The sequence below is a fragment of the Symphodus melops genome (assembly GCF_947650265.1).
Source record: "Symphodus melops genome assembly, chromosome: 19".
NCBI classification, from domain to species: Eukaryota; Metazoa; Chordata; class Actinopteri; order Labriformes; family Labridae; genus Symphodus; species Symphodus melops.
The window spans coordinates 3,628,839-3,650,543 of record NC_136709.1 but is presented as its reverse complement, the minus strand read 5'-3'; the positions used below and the strand labels follow the sequence as shown (position 1 = coordinate 3,650,543).

The following is a 21,705-nucleotide window of genomic DNA, read 5'->3' as shown; positions in this document are numbered from 1 at the left end:
GTAGACCTTAGACAGAGGACTTCTCCTGGTCAAACTGTTGGGTAGTATCGAACATGTTTTTGATCATCTTGCTTCCTAATACTGCTGTTGACCCTCCATGAAGTTCACTTTTTGTAGAAGCTCATCAAGTGAAATAACAGTCAAGGAAATACAGTTTTGAAAAGTTTAGTAGTTATATTTTCCAATTCATGATGACAACACAACAGCTAAACACGATCAAACTTTAAATTCAACTTTCTGTTTTTTAAATCACAAATTAAACTTAAGCTGATGGGACAAAAAGGATATGTTTTCTGCTCAGCTCCTGAATCGTTGACTGAACTTTCTTCTGGAACAAAATCTGAGCTTCACACATGCAGGCATTTTCGGTTATTTCACTCCTCATTTCCTCTGAACAGATGAGAAAAATATGAAGGGAGAGGGTCAGGGAATTTCAGTGAATGTTTAGTATTGCTGGAAAATACACACTGCTAATCCTTCAGTTCCCTTTCTGGACCATCGGCCACTTTGAGAGTTGATGCCAACCTTCAAAAAGAAAACATTTAAGAGTTGATAATACATTGTTAATACATAAAGATAATGGTTATTCATTGATACATTAGGGACAAACATGATTTCTGTCTTATCTCCATTTGTGATTGACTTTAGAAATTGGGTTAGATATGATTCAGTCACTTCGGAGTGCTTAGTTACAGAAGTCAGATTTGGAAAGCTTTACAGAGCACGTTGTTTGGGCATTATACTCACTTGTGCATTACATGCCAATTCCCTGAAAGACATCCAATCACAACAGATAAAAGGCAAATCAATTACAACAATTTACTACGGGCTGTTGCAGGGTTTCCCAAACTTTTAGCATTAACATTGAACAGAGCCATGAACACTATCAGGCCTATCCAAACACTAGCATTAAAAAAAACTCACAATACCCCAACACCATCATTTTATTTTATCAAACTATTTTTTTCTTTTTCTTTTCCCAATAAAGGGTAAAATATGCCATTTTAAACCATCTTTCATTTGATATGTTTTGTTAAGGAATCCCGCTCAGAACGAACAGCTAATCAAAGAGATTACTCTCGCGACCTCCGATTCGACATGCTGAAAAAAGGGGGACTGGGGCCGACAGGTAGCAACAGAGCCGGATGAACCGCAAAAACTAAGACAACGACCGCTCACGGGCAGTCCAACTATGACAGACAGCTGGCAATCTCCTTGGTTTGTCAGGGCCTTTATATGACAACTTCCTTTGCAAAGAAGTCTCTCATTCACAAACCAGAGCAGCACACATTTATGTCTCATAAACTCTGGTTATATCAGCAGAAGTATTGCTTTTTGTTGGAGGTAGTTGCCTTGGTTGCAGTCAATTGCAGACTTCTTTGCAACTGAGGATTGCAAAAAGACCTGACAAAAGTCCAAGTTTATTAAACCTTAAATTTAGAGAAAAACTGTCATCATGGGCTTCACCAAACTCCGTCATCGTAGTGCTTCTGCTTCGATATGCAACCCTTTTATTTAACAGGATGGTCTTTATCACTACTTTTCACACACGTTTTATACAACTCCCCCATCAAGGCACTTTTTTTTTTAATTGGGATTTTTCTGAACTAGCTTTTTTTCTACAAGCCTGTGCTGTGCCATCAACCATGTTTCTGAAAAAATCCCAGGTAAGGTCATTTATCCATTTAATGGGCTTACAAATAAACTGGTTTCTCTTTTCATGATATTGCCTTTCGAGCCAGAAGATCACCTAAGCATAGTACATTATCTGATTTTATCTTTTCAGCACAATACATACCACTGTGAAAAACTCAGAGTCTTTGCTTAACAGCAGATCAGCTTTCATTAAAAACTTCAAACTCTTTAATTCAAAGGCTAAAGTACCACTCAAAGAAGTAAAATTGCCCAGCCTTTACACTCTTTGAGAGGGCTTAGCAACCAACAAGCAAATACCAAAGTAGTAGGCCCTTCTTGGAAAATATCCACCTCACTTTCAATCAGCTTGGAAAGATTGAGATGGTTTGCAAAGGTTCTTGTTAAGTCAAGCATGTGGTCACCCTCATCTCTGGTAAAAACATTTCCAAACATTATAAAGGAAAAAGATCCTTTAAGAATTCGTAAATATTATGCCAATGTATGCCACACTTATTGCTCCATCCAATCCATGCTAGTCTGACTGTTCTCACAAGGCAACATGATTGTCAGGGTTGTGTGTAAAGATTATTTAGGCTAGAACTGTACACAAACTAGTGACACCTCTTAAAGGACTGAATTAAAAAAACAAAAAAAAAGATGTTGGAAAAATCCAGATGCTTACGTGAGCACGTTTTCTGGTCTGCATTCAACACATATCCCACTCGACACTTGCAGTTGTACGAGTCGCCATTGTTGATACAATCGTGCTGGCAGTCATGTCCCTGAGCACATGCATCTGAACCTGTGAAGAGACACTCACAACTGATTTGGTGTAATTAATTTAATGGCAAGAAGATACCGGTTATCACAACTATTCTATGAATTGAATCCCTTAAAATATGAATTGCTTCCCTTGAAAATAATGAAGCAGGATTTAGCATTTCTGAAAGCTGTACCGATCACTAATTCAGAGGAAGAACTTTCTCACGTGAGCACGTTTTCTGGTCCATGTTCAGCATGTATCCCACTCGACACTTGCAGACATAGGAGTTCCCATTGTTGGCACAAATGTGCTGGCAGTCATGTCCCTGGGCACATGCATCCAAACCTAAACCTGTAAAGAAAGACTTGTGCATTACTATGACACCTTATGACATCAAAAATGTCCTTTTGGCTTTTGGCAGAGTGTTTGGTGCCCTTTGGAGAAGCTTATGTCTCAGCCCTGTGACTGAAGATTTCCTGTCTTTGCATCCCCTTCATCTTACAGCATTCCTCGAAAATGGAAAACATCATTCACAAGAGCTCTGGTATATCCATGAGATTACATGACGCACCATCTTTAACTCACTATTTGAAACTTAAGTTGCTTTTACACAACGTTGTGAAACTCCAACTTAGTGCTTTGGGAAATATTCAAGGAACATGCAAGTGGAAACTCATAAGATGCTTACGTGAACATGTTTTCTGGTCTGCATTCAATACATATCCATCATGACACTTGCAGATATAAGAGTTCCCATTGTTGACACAGATATGCTGACATTCATGTTCCTGGGCACATGTATCCAAACCTAAACCTGAAAAAGGAAAGCTCACACCTCAATGAAAAAGTCGGTTGGGGGAAATACATTCAAAGATGCCCTATGACCAAAACTATAAAACATTTCCAGTTTCTATCTCTCCTGCAGAACTCAAAAAATAGAAAATATTCAGAAATTCTTGTGAACTTGTTTTTCTAAACTCTCATATTCTCCAGTTCTTACTAACATGCTTTGATTTGCCATCTTTTGCGACGTTGAATGTCATTTTTGTCGATTTTCTGAGGGGCCAGAACATAACAAACACGAATGTTTATAGAGATGAGGTGCTTACGTGAACATGTTTTCTGGTCTGCATTCAATACATATCCCTCATGACATTTGCAGACATAGGAGTTCCCATTGTTGACACAAATGTGCTGGCAGTCGTTTCCCTGGGCACATGCATCCAAACCTAAACCTGAAAAGGAACGCTTGCACCTTGAAAGCTGTTTCTGATGACATCTCATGCATTCAAATCACCTTTTTGGAACACCACAGGTTACACTTCCCTAGAAGGGGAAAATGTACAAGCCTTGTGACAACATCATTTTTAAAATGTCCCTTGTTTTTTAGTTCATTGTGCTTTTTTTAACCACCCCTTGAACATACAATTGTACTGCTTTTTGAAATATGAAGTGCTCGATAAAACCAGGAATTCAAACATGCAAATTAAAACTGATAAGACGCTTACGTGAACATGTTTTCTGGTCTGCATTCAATACATATCCATCATAACACTTGCACGTATAAGAGTTCCCATTGTTGACACAAATGTGCTGGCAGTCATGGCCCTGGGCACATGTATCCAAACTTAAACCTGAAAAAGGAAAACTCACATCTAAATGACAATCAGTGTGGTGGAACATTACATATTGGTGCCCCCTTGGTTACAGTTGTCTTTAAAAGAGGCCCATGCCTAATCCCTATGATCAAAACATTAAAACCTTTTAAAGTTGACATATCTCCGACTCAATCTTGCTGACCATAAAAATAGAAAATATTTTTAAAAAACTTGTGGTGTGTCCACAGGATGAACTGCCCCACCATCTCTTACTCTCCTGCTAAATTGTATGGGGCCTTTAGGAGCATCCTCTGAAACTCCAAATGTTATAATCTGTGGAATAAAAATGCAAATCGAAAAACCAATCAGCTGCTTACGTGAGCACGTTTTCTGGTCTGCATTCAATACATATCCCTCATGACACATGCAGAGGAACGAGTTGTTATCGCCAGCACATATTTGCTGACAGTCATGTCCCTGGGTACATGCATCCAGACCTGCAAAGAAAACACTTTCACAGCTGACTTCTTGTTTAAAGGTTCCTCAGAAAAAACAACTCTGTATGCATTAACTCTAGCCCCAATTCTGCATCTCTTGACATCAAGTCAGTTGACTCATGTCATTATCCGAACGTCCAATTGCAGAAGATGTAAGATCTTCTCATTAAGCTCATTATTGCTATCATCACAGAGCCTAATCGCTTCTTCCTCTATTAAGTTGTGTTTTATAATGATAATAAAGTAATGCTGGAATAGCATCATTTTAATATGCAAGAAAATGCATATCAAAATACAGTGAACAAGTTCTTACGTGAGCATGTTTTCTGGTCTTCATTCAACATGTATCCCTCATGACACATGCAGAAGTAAGAATTGCCATTTTTGACACAGACATGTTGGCAGTCAAGTCCCTGGGCACACAAATCTGAAACTGAAAGGAGACACTTCCAAAGCTAGCATCCATTTGCAACATCAGAAGCAGAGCTTAAAGAAATTAGTAGACTAAATGTATTTGCTCCGCTGTATTTAACAGGGCTATACAACTATGGCAGGATTAACAGTAAATAGCTTGGATATTAATACAAAACCAAAGGATTAACCACCAGTTCTTACGTGAACAAGTTTTCTGGTCTGCGTTTAACATATATCCCACTTGACATTTGCAGATGTAAGAGTCCTCAGTGCTGACACAAATATGTTGGCAGTCATGTCCCTGGGCACATGTATCTGAACCTGCAAACACACACCAACCCTTTTTAGGAACTTCACTGAGTTATAGTCAATTCTGATAATAGACCTGTATGCAGGAGTTTATCTGATCTGCTGTTCAGTAAATGAAGGATTCTATATCATAATCATATTAATCAGAAAACTCAAATCTTTCATTTCATTTCATTTCCAGACAAAAAATATATTTTTGCCCTTATTATCAATCGCATTCACTTGAACAATCCAGATCAGTATCTTATTTCTTGATATAACTTTATCTGGACTTGGCAGGTGAATTAGGCTTTTAATAATACAAAAAAGACATTTGATGAACAAACTTGCTAAGATTATATTTTGAACTCGGGCACGTTGTGGTCTCTGTTAGTGTGCTATTGAAAATAACGCTAAAGGAGACCAGGGTTCCATCCATATAAAGGTCATAATAACATCCGGAGGTGAAGCCGACTAAGAGTGCTTTTTCATTTGTTGCAAGATCAATCTCTACTGCAGAAAAAAAGTAATACTTTCAATCCCCTGAGAATTTGATCTTGTATTTAAGTAAATAAAATACATGAAGGATACAAAAAGAACACAGCAACCTGAAAAGCATGTAAATAAAGATAAAAGAATCTTACGTGAGCACGATTTTTGATCTGCATTCAACACATATCCTTCACGACACTTGCAAAAGTATGAATCACCATTTGTGACACAAATATGCTGGCAGTCATGTCCCTGGTCACATGTTTCCGACCCTGAAAAGAAATACTTCCACAGCTGATATTTACACCGCCACACAGATTTACCTTTACTGAACAAACAAATTCTGCCTTAAATCAAGCAAGTCAATGGACATCTTCTCAACTGATCAGTGAGATTGTACTAAGATCCTCAGATCACAGCGTCCAAATTCTTACTTGAACATGTTTTTTGGTCAGCATTTAACTTATATCCCAGCCCACACTTGCAGATGTACGAGTCAGCATTGCTAGCACAAATCTGCTGGCAATCATGTCCCCTGGTACATGGATCAGATCCTGAAAACAGACATGTCTGCATGTTACTGACATCTCATGACACCAACCGTGGAGAGTCTAAAGTGTTGGAGCCACTTTATGGTCATTGTTCCTTCAACTATTGAAGTTTACAACTTAGTAATCCTCTTTCTGAATTGGTCTTCTCCAAATTTTAAGATTAAACATCTAGGAGACATCTTAACAGTTACCAGTAAGCTCTAAAATGGCATTTTATAAAATTCATTGTGCTCTTTCATTCTCTCTCCATGACAATTTTCTTGCAAACCAAGAACCTCAGCCCGGTCAAATCTGTTAGATCAGAACTTTTAAAATTACAGATGAACACCAGATTCTTTTCAGATATATAAAGACAGAAACCAACACTCCTTCAAAGATGGAAACTGAGACACTGTACTAAAACATGAACATAAAATCAATTTCTTACAAATATAGAAGAACAAATCACAATTCCTACACATATATGCTGCCAGTGCACCCTATTACACACACTTATATTTAGCCTATAGGATAAAAAAAGCTAAAGAGGGTCTTACCAAAATCTAAATCAACTAAACATTAGCTTCTTACGAAAAATCCAGTCCCAAGCAGCTTTAATGACTGCTGTGTTTTTAAGAACAGGCCAACAATTCCATACCACTCCATCTTCATCAAAGTTATCTCATATGTTCAAAAGTCAACGTATCCTACAGTTTGTGATGAATGAAGGGACACAATCTACCTGAAAAGTCTTGGTTCTTTTGCGAACATGTTTTCTGGTCTGCATTCAAAACATATCCCAGGCCACATTTGCAGATGTACGAGTCACCAGTGCTGACACAAATGTGCTGGCAGTCATGTCCCAACGAACATGCATCTGAACCTGAAGACAAAACTGCAACAGGTAACTTGAAGCCCTTCACATTAAACTGAGAGTTGCAGAAGATTTTGCTGCACACACTATATTGAGGATACAAGGAGATTGTACGATTCTTTGACAAAACAGGGAAAGGAACTGATCAAAAGAGAGAAAACAAATCATGTATGAAATGTAGGTCTTACGTGAACAAGTTTTCTGGTCTGCATTTAACACATATCCCTGTTGACATCTGCAGATGTACGAGTCCTCAATGCTGACACACATATGTTGGCAGTCATGTCCTTGATTACATGTTTCTAAACCTGCAAAGAGACACTCTCACATCTAATAAACTAAGTTTGTGTACAAACTACAACTTCAAAATGTAAAATTGTTATTTTAATGCACGTGGCCATAAATCTATTTGAACTTGTAGTCCTATAATATATATTTTTTGAAAGTGTACATGTCTGTGTATGCTCTAGTGTCTCAGTAGTCATTTTGTATCATTAGTTTGTCTTTTGTGTCATTGTGTGTTTCTCTTAAGGTGTTTTTCAACACTATGTGGTCCTTTCGAATTCATTTTTTCCAAATTTGCATTACTATGTAGTGATTTTTATTCATTTGAAAGTCTTGATTAATATTTTGGTAATTGCATTGCTTTTCTTTGTTTTTCCTTTTGCTTCTCTGAAGTACCTTCTCTTCCTCCATCAGCTGACATCAAAGCCACTGCTGCAGCTCTAACTCCTCACAGTGTTGAAGAGCGAGACAATGACGGTGAGTTTTCTGCTGCTTTTTAGAAAAAAAGAACCTGTCGTACCTGTAACTCTAGGTAGCCCTCTAAGCAGGGTCATCATAGTCTCAGTAGACCTCGGGTCTGGATAACCATTATAAAGGTCTATTTCTAGAGCTATATGATCTATTTATGGCAACACAACACATAAGATATGCTCTTATACTTCTCACAAAACAGCTCTTGTCATTTAACATATGACACGAGCTGGTATGAAAAAACTAACCAATGCTCAGAGGGAGTTTGACACTTGACCATTCAAAAACAAAATGTAATATTTAACACTGAGACATCAAAAACATTAAGAAAAGATAAAGATTCTTACGTTTGCATGTTTTCTTGTCCGGGTTGAGGACGTATCCTGTCCGACACATGCAGTCGTATGAGTTTTCATTGTTGACACAAATGTGCTGGCAGCTGTGTCCCTGAGCACATGCATCCAAACCTGCAAAGAAACACGGTCTGATTGGCTTAAGAAAAATCTGTCAACTATACAGACTACTTACTGTGTAAGGAAGGTGTTAGTACTGATTCATTGTAAAATTACAAGTTTACAGAGCCACCCACATGCAGATTAGTTAGCTTGATTAGCGAGCTGTGCTTAAACTAAATCAGTGTTAAACTGAACTTATTTTGTCGTTTTCAATCCTTTGTCGTGTGACGAAGAGAGACAAAGTAATCTGTCACTTTCTAATCTAACAAGGGATTTTCAGTTTTAAATTAATTTAATTACTTTAAAACAACTGAGCATCATTACTTTCCAATGGACTATTTCATGCAGTTCAGGTCATGCAAACAGAATATTTGATCAATGAGAACACAGTCATGCATGAGCTGCATGTTTTCACTTTTGTAAATGGACAGTCATTTAAAAAATAAATAGATAAAATTGCACGAGCAACCATGATGGAACTAAAAGGTAAAAGAGACAATATAAAGAGACTTTATTGGATCTATTTGATCTTGGTTTTCATTATATAAAAGCATTTCACTGTCAAATGGTCAAAGTGAGAACTTTGTTTTAAGACATTTTGGACCGTTCAACCTTATTGTAGGACAGCTGAAGAAAGAGAGGAAATGTTAGGAGAGAGCAATAGGCCGAGATTCGAATCCATGGCTTCTACAACAAGGACTATATAGTCTGCACATGGGGCACGCTACATAGCTGTTACGCTATCTGGCAATACAAGAGTGAGAACTTTGAATGAAGATGAGTCAAAAACATCTTTTTGACCTTTCGATTAGTTGTTCAAATTTCTGCCACTGCTTTTGTAAACTTGTGGGTTTCGGGTCCTTCAGCAGAACTTTTGAATTAAGTCTGACTAACTCACATTCAGAACACAGCAGCATGACAGCAGGAAGATGTATTTCAAAGAGGATTATTTAAAATAAGTATTTTAACTCTATATTAATGAGCATCGTTTTTATATCAGTTATGTAGAGATGTGCAGGTTTTAAGGTAAGTTTATAATTGTATACTCTATAGAAAGAATATTTGAATCAAAAATCTCACTAAAATATATTTTATTTTATTTAGCAAGTCAGGGTTTTTGCCATGCAGGCTGAGTGGACATTAATGTCACAGAGCGCCTTGGTCCAAATTGAGGAAGCAGCATGAGGCACAAGCTGCAGCGGAGAGAGCAGCAAGCAGTGTGCTCACTGTGAAAAGTAAAGGCAGCACCGTATCAGGCTTCAACCATTTTAACATGATCAAGTCTTAGATCAGCAGTGATCAGTGAATTGTCTTCTTCTTTCATTCGTTTTTACATGGCTTATTGTTGATTGCACACTTTTTGTCACAACCTGCAAGTCAACACCATCATGTTGGTAATCTGAACACAACAAGAGGCAGTATTGCGTTTGTTATTTTGCCCTTGTGTGTAAATTCAAAGAAGAGGACTGGGTACTTTAAAGTGGAGACTCCCTCTATGGTGCTGCCAAAACCATCACAGATCTGACGTACGGATCTGACGTACCGTTGTTTCCTTTATCTGGACTTTCATTAGGCTTATTTATTCCATCACGGTCTGTTCTGCGGTCTAGGCTGAGACCATAATCACCATTTCTGCCATCTAAAGGAATATCCGCACTTCCGTAATCCTGATCCTTACCGCACAAGGTTTCCCTAAATTTAGAAGTGAGCTTCTCAATGACCCCATAGGTCTCCACATAGAAGACATGGTCGTCATGTGGTTGGCTGGCCATGAGTCGGAGGGACGCCATGTCCGCTCTGTCTACCCCAACCGCGTAGATCTCGATCCCAGATGCCCGAGCTGCTGCTGATACTTCCTCCACTTTGTCCTGGGGCCTCCCGTCCGTCACTATGATGGCTACTTTGGTGATGGTCATGGCTCCAGCTCGTGCTCCTGCCTCAGCGGTGAAAGCTTTCTCCATGGCGGTCTTGATAGCCATGCCCGTCATAGTGCCTGAAGCGAGGGGCTCCACACGGGCCAACGCCTGCTTCAGGGCCGACTTGTCAAAATAAGTCTTAAGTAGAAATTCAATCTTCACTGTGCTGGCATAGTTGACCAGGCCGACTCGTGTGGCGTCTGAGCCGATCTCCAGACTGTCCACCATGTCCACCAGGAACTCTTTGGCCTTCTCAAACTCGGCTGGGCGGACACTGCGGGAGCTGTCTATGATGAACACTAAGTCTATGGGCCGGTTTCTGCAGTTGGCCCTTGTTGCTGTTAAAAAAAACAAAAAGGTTTGGGAGTTAAGGATGTCATTGTTGGGTAAAACTTGTCACATTATTTCTTACAACATAGAAGAATGGAAATCTTCTCGTAAAGTGTGTTTACATGCACACCTGTATGTATCAATTTTTTCAAGATATTTTTAGAGACAGTGGGAGAAGACTTCAGTGGCAAACGTCGAAGATGGTCTGTAGCTTCTGCAAATGAGCTGCATGGTATCACTATTAAGCAAGTTAATATTATTAGCTAGTTATTGTACATCTGAACATCTTGGTTTCAGAAGCCTGGCAACCTGTAGTGGCTGGATAGACACCATGAGAACTGAGCCATGTAAATATTCCACATGGTTTTCAGATTATTCGTTGTAGGTTCATAACACTTAGACTGTTTGTTCTGGTTTATTGTTGTGCATGTTAAATTTATATCCTGGTTGCAGAAATGTGCAAATGGTCTTATCTTGGTTTTGAAAAACCTGGATATGCCGCGTTCTAACTTGTGCCCAAAAATGAAAACAAACCTCAACATCAATGGTCAACCTTATTCAAAGACATCTTTCAAACTGACCTCTATAAAAATCATTATTTTTAGTTTAATAGACGAATAAATGATGTTATGGGACTTTTATGGCTTTTTGATATGGGAAGAAACGCTGGTCCAAAAACAAACAACAGTCTTTTTAGATTAGAATGAGAACATGTTAGTTATGGATTTATTAAAATACCTGCGCTGGCTCTGATGGATGCAGCAGGGCCTCTTGAGTCTCGAGCAGACTCCCATGATGCATTGGTTGCAGCTCTGTGTTGCAGTGGCTGGCGTCTCTTGGGCGTCTGCTGCTGGGGTGGCTGAGTAAACCTGGAGTTAGCAGCTTTGCCAAGAGAGTGGGAAAAGGCAGAGGGGAAGGAATCAGAGAAGTGGTGACTTCTGTTTGATTCATATCAAATTAAATTTAGTACTGCCTGGCTTTTCTTTGTGCATGGTTTCTCACCCTTTCTTCCCAATAAGCACAGAAATAATGTCACACTTTATGAACAAAATGTTTCTAAATGTTACAGGGAATTATTCTTTGCATTATCTTATACCCACGATTGTTATGTCACATACATTAAAGTGAACAGAATAGTGGTCTTTATGTCTTGCAAAAACAACACAAGTACAACACAAGGAAACAAGTAATCATTTGGAAATGAGTTAATAACATCATGCAATTTACCTATTGATCTGTATTTATTTGTACTGGTTATAATACATGATGTTATTGGTCGATGCAGACTTTGGAAACATTCAGAAATGCAACTATTTTTTATGAAATGCTCTGTCTTGAATGGAAAGAAAGGGCTACAGTTTGATGTCATGGTGTTATAAATTGCAATAGATCTTAGTAACACTTAACAATAATGGTAATAATAAACAGACTGCTATGACTTTATGTGATTAGATAGATAGATCATTACTTTATTCATAGTTACTTTTCATGAATAAAGTTTCTTATTAATTGATAAGCATCAATTTATCTGGATTTAAGAATTACACCTGGTTTACAATAAATAAGTAAAATGTTGTAATTTATTTTATTGATTGATATTAATTAGGCCTATATACACTTGTTTGCATCTACAACTTTTTAAATTAAAGAGTCATATTTCCATGGGAGAGGTGCTATTCTGCTCTCATAGAGGATGGGGAAATACATGTCTGAAATGAATTGGAATGAATGTAATGGGAATCCTAATTTGTCAATTGAAAATGACTTTAAAAGTCATTGCTGGTGTCCTGAAGTTATTATTTGGAGTCATAAAGATCTGATGGGAGAAACAAGACTTAAGTAACAGTAAGTGTAAACAGTAAATGGTTTACAAACCAATAGGACCTCCACCAACACACCTCCAGTGCCAGCTCTGCGTCCCTCCTGCGTCAGGTAGCTGTGGTCTCCTGGTCGCGCGCTCTGCTGCTGCTGGGTGTCTCGCGCTGCGTGGTCAGCCAGCTGAAGCTCTTGAAAGGTTTCTGCACTGGGTTCTTCATCAGAGGGGGTTTCGAGAGATTTGACGTCTTGTAAGCGTTGATGGACCCTCGGAGGAACCTGCGAGGACACTCGTGTGATAAAAGGACTGATGGAGTGAATCTGCCGGCCACTCTGTGACCCAACCTGAGAGGAAGTTCCCAGAGTTCCCGATGATAGGATGCTTAAAAAACACAGCAGTTCTCGCAGTGCTGGAGTCATTTTGGCGTCCTGTCCTTGGCTCCACTTCCACAGCTGAAAGTGACGCTTTTATATAACGTCCGACAAGGCGTGGGGAGCACGAGACCCAATCCAAAGTCATCTGAAAGAGGTGAGGAGAGTTGTGCACAAGGAGAGGGGGGTATGGAGTCATTAGAATAATGACATTACATACATAAACACTTCATACAAATAACAAAAAGGAACTAAACAAAGACGCATTTACATTTAATTTGATAAATAGTTTCCTATATTTCAATAATTTCTCGTGTTATTTTACTCGTATTTTATTGATATTAATTTTTCATTAAACATCACTAAAAACCTGTACAGGAAGATCACATAGGCAAATGATAAAAAAAAAATCCCTTCAAGGAAACCAGCAAATAAGAACAAAACAATTAAGGAAAAAATAAAGTGATAAAGATAAGTACATTACAATACAATACCAAAATGAGCAACATTATTACAAGAGGTAAAAAGGTAGTGAAGCTTTTTATTACTCTTTTATTAAAAATCCTCTTATTTTCACGATAATTGCCTTCTTTTATAAATGTATGCGCTTCTTTGACCTGCATCAAAATGGCTGAAATATTGTTTTTTATATTTATTTAATGATGAGCAATACAAACTCCACCTCACCAGATATATACTTTTATATAGGCTGTTCACTTGTGACTGTATCACATTGTCTTCGTCACTTTCAAAGTACTTTTCTGTAATTTAATGTCCAGTAAATACTAGAATTATACATGATGAGGTTTTAAACTTATTTGCAAAAATGGAAGAAAAAAAACACGTTATTTTAATTTTGTGCGAACTTTATTGTAAACTAAACCAGAAGCCTTTCAGTTTAAAGGCACGTGATGCTCAGTGATCTTTGTCCACATAGCCCACTGCCCCCTGGTGGAGTGCAAAGTGTGCCACAGTCTCTTCTTCTAAATTTGATAGAATGGATGTGCATTTTGCCATCAGGGGGCTTTTTAGAAAACAATAACAAAAGATGATGTCAAGGCTGGCAGAGAATCATCAGTCAGTAAAATGGGTGAAACAGACCCAAGGAAGAGAATATATATATACAGATGAGCCAATGTATCTAAGTATAATTTACATTATGTTTTGTTTTTGTTTTTTTATCACTGCAGCACATAAAGCAACAGCACAGCAGCTTCAGGTCCCACTTCCTTGTAATATAATAATAAACACCTTTCAGGACACTGTACAATAATCAACATTTATAAAACAACAATGGATGAAATCAGCATTTAGTAAAAGAAATTTAATGTCGGACAGTCAGTGTAATTACAGTTTCAAGTGAGTAGACAATCTTCAACAGGTTTTTGAGGTTTTGAGTCTGGATTTGAAGATGGGGAGAGAGTAAACAGGTGGCCGAGAGGTCCAGAACTGGGGAGCAGAGCAGCTGAAAAACATCTAGCGTGCAGAGTAGGGGAGAGGGGACAGTGAGGTGGATGGAGGAGGACGATCTGAGGGAGCGGGCTGGAGGGACGACGTGAAGGAGGTCAGACAGATATGGAGGGCGAAGCTGTGGAGGGCCTTGAAGGTCTACAGGTGTCATTTGAAAATGTTCTTTGCTTCACTGGGAGCCAGTAGAGTTGCTGTAGGATGGGGTTGATGTGATGGTATGAGGGGGTTGTGGTGACATTACAGGCAGCAGAGCTTTGAACCACTTGGAGTTTATGGAGGGACTTATGAGGGAGGCCGAAGAGAATAGAGTTGCAATAATCAATACTGGAGTGGATGAAGCTGTGGACAAAGATGGAGGCGGTATGGGGGTGAGGGAAGGGCAGAGTTGGTCGATGTTTTGTAGATGGAAATATGCAGACTAAATATGCAGATAATGTTATTGATATGGGATTGGAATGACAGTGTGATGTCAAGGATGACACTCAGAAGTTTAAACTGAGAGGAAGGGGAAACTGAGGAGCTGTGAAATGTGAGGTAGAAACTGCCAACTTTGGATAACATGGATATAGTGCAGATGAGAAGGATCTCGGTTTTGTCATTGTTTAATTTAAGTACGTTTGAGGTGAACCCGGATTTTATTTCAGATAAACAGGAGGTGAGGGAGGAGGATAGAAGTAAGATTTGTTTACTGGAGAGGTAGTGCTGGGTGTCATCAACCCTGAGGGCTACGATTTGAAGGATTTCAGATGTAGGAACTGAAATGTATGTAGCTGTATTTGAAGTAATGTTACAAGTTTCCACGGGCACGATAAACATATCTGTCATGGCGGCTTTGTCATTTGGGCCACTGGGACAAGACACATCCTTTTACTACTATAAAATTAAGGATTTCTTTAGCTTTGATAACAGTTGATAACAATTCATTTGAGTACCCAACAAAATCTATAGGGTTAGTGAATGTTTCATTTATTTAGACATTTTAGTGTAAAATGTTTCCATGTTGTATCGTTAAATAAAGGATGCCTGTCTTGTTAGAGGAAACAGGTAAAGGGTTATATTTAACTGTGACTATATTTTGTGGAAAAATTCAAATCAACATGGTATTCACAAAAACACGTTTTTCTTGTACCTGCGACTGTTTTGCATCAAATTACAGGTTCTAACTATGCAAATGAACTAATCTTCCCTCCACAAGAGGAAGTTGCATGAGAGCAGTTATCCATCGGATATTTTAAAGAAAGAGGAACACAGGGACAGATGCACATTACTGTGTATCCACAGTCCACGGTCTGCAGAAACCATGTCCTTCTACTTGTTTTTCATAACTTTGTGTGTATCTTTCACTCATTCAGGTAAGAGTGATGTTCTGCATGGCAGCTCTACTGGGGACATCATCATTGGAGGAATATTCCCTTTTCACAGAGAAACTAACAGAAACACGACACATGGACCGTCCTCCTGCAGAGTGTAAGTATATACGTCCCCCTGGAAATCCATTTAATTAACTATCATGTGGCAGGAAAATTCTGGATATGTAATTGCTTGCTTTTTTTGCAGGTATAGTTTCAGGACATTCCTCCACAGTCAGGTGATGATATACGCCATCAGTGAAATAAACCAGCGAACACCGAGGGTTCTTCCCAACATCACCATCGGATATGACATCTACGACACCTGTGGAGACGTCAGCTTTGCTATCAAAGCAACGCTGCAGCTTCTGAAGGATCATGCAGAGCCCGAGAGCTGTTTAGGATCTGAAAACATTCAAGCTGCTTTCGTTGAACCCAAAACAAAGGCAATGATTGGTGGAGGGAGTTCTGAACTGTCGATAGCTGTCGCACGGGTTGTTGCTTTGTCCTCAGTCCCCCAGGTTTGTCTTTAGGGTTCTTTCAACAATAATAATAATAATTTCTCTGCCTTACAAAACATTTCCACAGTAACTGAAAGACTGAAAAACTCAAAGCACGCTTGAAAGGGTTATAACTGACCAGCAAACTTCATAAAGGAAGTCATTTGGCAACAATTTATACTTGAGTTCAAGAGGTATTCTTTTTACAATTGCACTGAGTCTTTCCATTCTTCATAGTCCCAAGTTAAAGTCAAGTTGTTTGAAAGTTCAACTGCTGTTGTTAAAAGCGGTTCTTCTTCAAGGAGATAATCCATTTTGGGTAATCAGTAAAGTTTAATATTGGTAAAGTTTAATCTTATTTTATTAATGTTAGACAACAGCTATTGTTTGACTTTATTCAAAGGCGGAGGTGCATCTGCTAAGACTGTGCTTGGGGTAGATGCGGGGGGGGGGGGGGGGGTGTAGAGGGAGTTGCAGAAAGAAACACATAGGGACAAACAACAAAGTTTATATTTTAGTACTCATGTTATGAGGGGTTGAGGATGATTTCATCGCAAATTAAATTGCATTCAATATGAAAAAAAACATCACTTTTAATACATTTATAGTGGGGTTAATGGTAAGATGTGACTGTCATTATTGTCATAATTTGCTTATGGTTTGTTGCAAACTACATGCAGAACAATGTTAACGTTTTTTTCTCATGCTGCTACAGATTAGTTACGCTTCGACTAGCCAGCTCCTGAGCACGAAGTTGAAGTTCCCCACTTTTCTCCGAACAATATCAAGTGATGAGTATCAGACAAAGGCCATTGCTGAGCTGGTGAAGAAGTTTAACTGGAAATCAGTAGCCATTATTGGAAGTGATGATGAGTATGGGAAGTATGGCTCTGATAACCTTTTGGACCTCTTCAGGAAAGAGAAGGATGTCTGTATTGCTTTTCATGAAATTCTGGCAGGTGACTTTTCCTGGAAAAATAATGAATCCCATCCGAGGCTGGACACACTGGTGAGCAAAATTAATAACTCCTCTGCTGAGGCCATCATCCTGTTCACCAAGTCGTCCAATGTTGAAGTCATCATGAACAAAGCCATTGAATACAACCTCAAAAGAACGTGGATTGCCAGCGACTCCTGGTCCACCTCTGAACGTATCTTTCAACTCCCCGGCATTGAAAAGGCAGGTCAGGTGTTAGGGTTCATCTCTAAGAGGAATGAGGTTCCTGGTTTTAAAGACTATGTCCTCTCAATGTCCACCGGAACCACAAACGCCTTCCAGGAGCATATCCTGGAACACTATCCACTTTGTCCGAAACAATCTGAGGAGAATTGTGACCCAAAGTGCTCTATCACAAGCCAAGAAGGCTCCAACAAATGTCTAAACCTGGTATGCTTGGCAAATCGCATCGACCAGGATATGTCATACAATATCTACTTAGCTGTTCAAGTTGTTGTTGAGGGTCTCAGACGCCTCCTCAAGTGTGACAGTCACCACTGTGGACGCAGTGCCAATTTCACAGCCTCGGAGGTAAAACAAAATCATCTTACTAACATATTTTGCATACTTATGTATATATTGGAGGCGGCCATTTTAAAGCCTTGAGTTTGGCAGTTGCCATCTTTTTTCATTTCTTCCAGAGGTTACCAACATTTAGGATAAGTTTAGTAAACGCTGCTATATACCTTTCTTCATAGACAACTATGGTAGCAATTTGTAAATGACAGGTTTACTTTAGAGGAGCTCTACCATATCATTGGAGAAGATCCCAGCTCCCCCTACTGGTAGAAAAACTGTAAACTAAAACTGTAAAACTTCCTGTGATATTATCGTTTGTGTTTCAATCACACAACAAACAAACTGTAAAGGCTGATCATTTATGGTTTGTGTTTACATAATGTGTCATTACTGAGCTTTTGATGGATCTGTGGGCATGTTTTCTTTATGTTTGAAGATCCAGGCCAGGCTTTTTCGGTTCCAATCCATGTGCTAAGCTTCATTAGTAACAACTCTCAACCTATAAGTAAACTCATCTGAAATTCACAGAGAATAGAGTAGGCGTTTAAATTTGATCCCAAAACCTGATTTAAATAAACAAAAACAGAAGTATTTTTACTGACATATCCATCTTGTGGAAGCAAATACAAACACATGGATGATTTTACACAGATAAGCTTGTGTTTGTTTTCACAGCTTCTTTTGGAAATCAAGAAAGTCAACTTCACCGTGAACACCACACACATAGATTTTGACTCCAATGGAGACCCTAGTGTAGGATATGATATTGTCTACTGGGACATGACTGCATCACATGTAGAAACCATTGGCGAGTACTGGCCGCGTGGAAACATCACGATCCCAGAAGATTTTGTTGAGAAAATGACAAATGTGTCGGTAAGGTCCTATCATAAACTCAATTTAATATTTGTTTCCTGGAAATAGGAAATATCATTGTGCAATAATTCTGCTTCCTCTTGTAAAGGTCACTGCTTACAACTGCTCTAAAACATGTAAACCAGGACAGGAGCTGAAAATCTCAGAAAAGAAGTGCTGTAAAATCTGTGTACCGTGTCCAGACGGAACCTTCTCCCCACAAAATGGTACGTTTTCCTTTTTTTACCCCTTAAACAGGATGAAAAGGTCTGTTGAGAAGCTGATTTTTTTAATTGTTTGTTGTGAAAACTAACAAACTTGATAAATCCTGTATGTACACTACCACACGCTTCAATACAATAGGGAACAATGTGATATGACATAATACAGCACAACATGGTATTATACAGTACGATATCATACGACATGGGAGTAATATGGAACAATACAATACTATATGATGTGTCTTGGTATGGTACAATATAATACCACACCATAAGGCACGGTACATTATGGTAACAATTTGATATGAAACAATATGGAGGCTCAAGTCCATTCACCACCACAGTTCAATACAATATAACGCAATATGATACACTTAATTGTCGCTTAAAAACCAAGAGGAATCATATGTCCCCAGGGAGATAAATCACAGTGTAGCGACTCCAAGCCCTAATGTCGCTGGAGAGGAAAACCCTGGGTTCGGTTTATTTGTATGACGCGCTGCTCGGCTATCACAGAAGCACAGACTTCAACCAAATGCGGTTTTGTGGCATTTAATTAAAAGAGTGTCGTTGGTTCACATACAGTACATTGCAGATCAGTGTACACGTTTATGGCTGTATTCCGGTGCTGAATGAATGAAGCGAACGGTCAACAAAAACTACGGCAACCCCCGGCCCCCTCTCTCTCCTACAACTTTTCCCCATTCACAAAAAAGGAGGTGAGCCTTATAAAAACTCCGCCCGTGAACACGTGACCTCGAACCCTGCACGTCACCACCCAGTCGTGAGTGACAGGCTCCATTACCTCATTTATGGCTCCTACACACAGCAATTAGAAAGTTCCTCACAAGCCAGTTAATTCAATAAAAATATGAAACATCACTTACATATCTGTGCTTTTCTCATGCAGTTAAATGTACATGTATTTGTCTCTGTAGGTGATAAGTGCATACACTGTGGTATGAGGGAGTATTCCTCTCCACTGAAGGATTGCTGTTGGAACAAACCAGATGAATTTCTTCTCTGGTCCAATGCCTTCATCATCATTCTGAGTGCTTCGGCAGTCTTCGGGATCCTCGTCATCATTGTGTTTTCTGTTCTCTTTACAATCTATCGTAGTACTCCCATTGTAAAGGCTGTTGGTGGTTACTTGTGTTTCCTGGAGCTTTTGTCCTTGCTGGCTTGCTTCTGCCTGACATTTAACTTCGCAGGAAAACCCACTAAAGCTTCCTGCAGGTTTGGTTTGCCTTTGTTTGGTATTTTCTTGTCCCTCTGCATCTCCTGCATTCTGGCCAACCTTCTCCAAATCTTACTTGGCTTCAACTTTGATCAGAGAAAAGCCTACTGGATAAAAAAGCTCAATCAGCCGGCACTGATTGTGATCCTTGTCTCTGGGGTCCAGTTGGCTCTGTGTGTGTCATGGTTATACTTATACCCCCCCAGTTTAGATGAAACCATATTGGTGAAGAAAATCCTGAAGCAGTGTACTAAAGGCTCCAAGATCTTCTTTTTAGCCATGTTGTGCTACAACGCCTTCCTGGTTCTCATCTGTTTTGCGTTCGCATACAAAGGCAAACAATTGCCTGATTTGTACAACAACGCAAGTCTTATCTCCACAAGTATGGCACTGTTTCTGATCATCTGGATCCTCTTCTTCCCAATTCATATCACCACATTTGGGATATACAAACGAGCCATAGAGAGCGCAGGCATTCTCGTTTTCAGTTACAACATCCTTGTTTTTCACTTGGCCCCAAAGTGTTACATCATGGTGTTCAGAAAAGAGATCAATAATGAGAGGGCGATAACTGAGTACATCCGGAAGCATTACGAGCAGAGAAACATCCCTGTGGCGAAATCATAATACAAAACAATTTCATTGAAAAACAAGTAATTGAAACGTGGAGAATAGATTGAAAATGGAAGTTTATGAGCCAGGCAGGAGAGAAGTTAAATCCGAAAAGAAAACATTTTGTTTGAATCAGAACAGAAAGAAAAAAAAATCTTTCTCCTCTACTTTATTTTAGCCTACATTTTTTTGTTCTCTGTTCTCATCAGTTTTTCCTTTTTTTTCTATATTCCTTTTTTTATTTCTATTTAACTTTATTCTCAACATCTGCCTTATCCATGTCACTTTGATTTTATTGTTAAAACTTTCAGCTCTTCATCTCATTCTCAATGTTTGACTTCATTCTCAAAATTTTGGCTCAATATTTCTTCTTCATTCACAAAATTCAACTTTATTCCCACAATATCTTCTCTCTACCTCTACCTAGACAATTCTTATTCGTCCACAGCAATCTAACTTCATTGTTGACACGTGTGCTTTTATTTCACCATAAGGTAATATTCTTAATATTTCAACTTTTTTTTTCTCAACACTGCAACTCAAATCTCGAAACAAAAAAAAAAGGAAAAAAATCAGATTTCAAATTGGCGTCCTGTGTTTTCTTTTATACAAATGTAAGATGTGTTTTTGCTGCAATTGAATTATAGTGTGTGTAAATAACTAAGCTTTGCTACAAGCAGGAAGATTTTGTTACCACTGTAAAGCAAGACAAGCTGTTTTTCAGTTAATGCTAAGCTAGGCCATGCTATGCTAAACTAACTAGCATCTGCCTTGATATGTATCAGTCATTAAGAAGCTTTGCCTCATCTTACTCGGTTGTAGCATATAAGTGTGTGGTTTACTAAAATGAGAGTCACTAAACAGTGTGTGTGCAGAGTACTGCTTCTATCCAACCATAAAAAAACAATTACAATTTACTTATGTGACTAAATCTGCTGCTGTATCATGAGACTCTTCGCCATTGTTTCTCTCTTTGTATTTGTATGAAACCTTTTACTGTTGCTCTGTAGATATTGATCTGTGTGCATGTTCACAGTCATAAACAAGCTCATCAGTTTTACATTTCAAGCCTTCATGTTGTGTCAGACAGAAACATTTAAACATTTAAATTTCCCCTCGTGGGATTAATAAAGTGTAAATTATTATTATAAAGGACTGGTTATTTTTTGCAGCATTTATTTTTCTGATTTTTATTTTGTATTTGATA

The 21,705-nt window shown here is 38.7% G+C and overlaps 2 protein-coding genes across 2 annotated transcripts; one reads left to right on the top strand and one right to left on the bottom strand.

Moving 5' to 3' along the window:
- Positions 1 to 262: 262 nt before the first annotated feature.
- On the bottom strand, positions 263 to 12,873 carry LOC306840163 (uncharacterized protein; the record flags this gene model as incomplete). Its single annotated transcript, XM_079369256.1, has 15 exons — positions 12,447 to 12,873; positions 11,287 to 11,430; positions 9,846 to 10,556; positions 8,195 to 8,314; positions 7,280 to 7,399; positions 6,960 to 7,100; positions 6,122 to 6,241; positions 5,840 to 5,959; positions 5,109 to 5,228; positions 3,907 to 4,032; positions 3,508 to 3,627; positions 3,087 to 3,206; positions 2,624 to 2,749; positions 2,318 to 2,437; positions 263 to 390 (listed from the first exon to the last, which is right to left on the bottom strand). The coding sequence occupies exons 1-15, from the start codon at positions 12,781 to 12,783 to the stop codon at positions 263 to 265; spliced, it is 2,673 nt and encodes an 890-aa protein (XP_079225382.1). The 5' UTR covers positions 12,784 to 12,873.
- On the top strand, positions 12,838 to 21,598 carry LOC306840162 (G-protein coupled receptor family C group 6 member A-like; the record flags this gene model as incomplete). Its single annotated transcript, XM_079369255.1, has 7 exons — positions 12,838 to 12,892; positions 15,558 to 15,672; positions 15,763 to 16,075; positions 16,770 to 17,582; positions 18,246 to 18,446; positions 18,535 to 18,652; positions 19,588 to 21,598. Coding segments are annotated over 7 exons (2,541 nt in total), but the record flags the coding sequence as incomplete, so codon positions are not given.
- Positions 21,599 to 21,705: the final 107 nt, after the last annotated feature.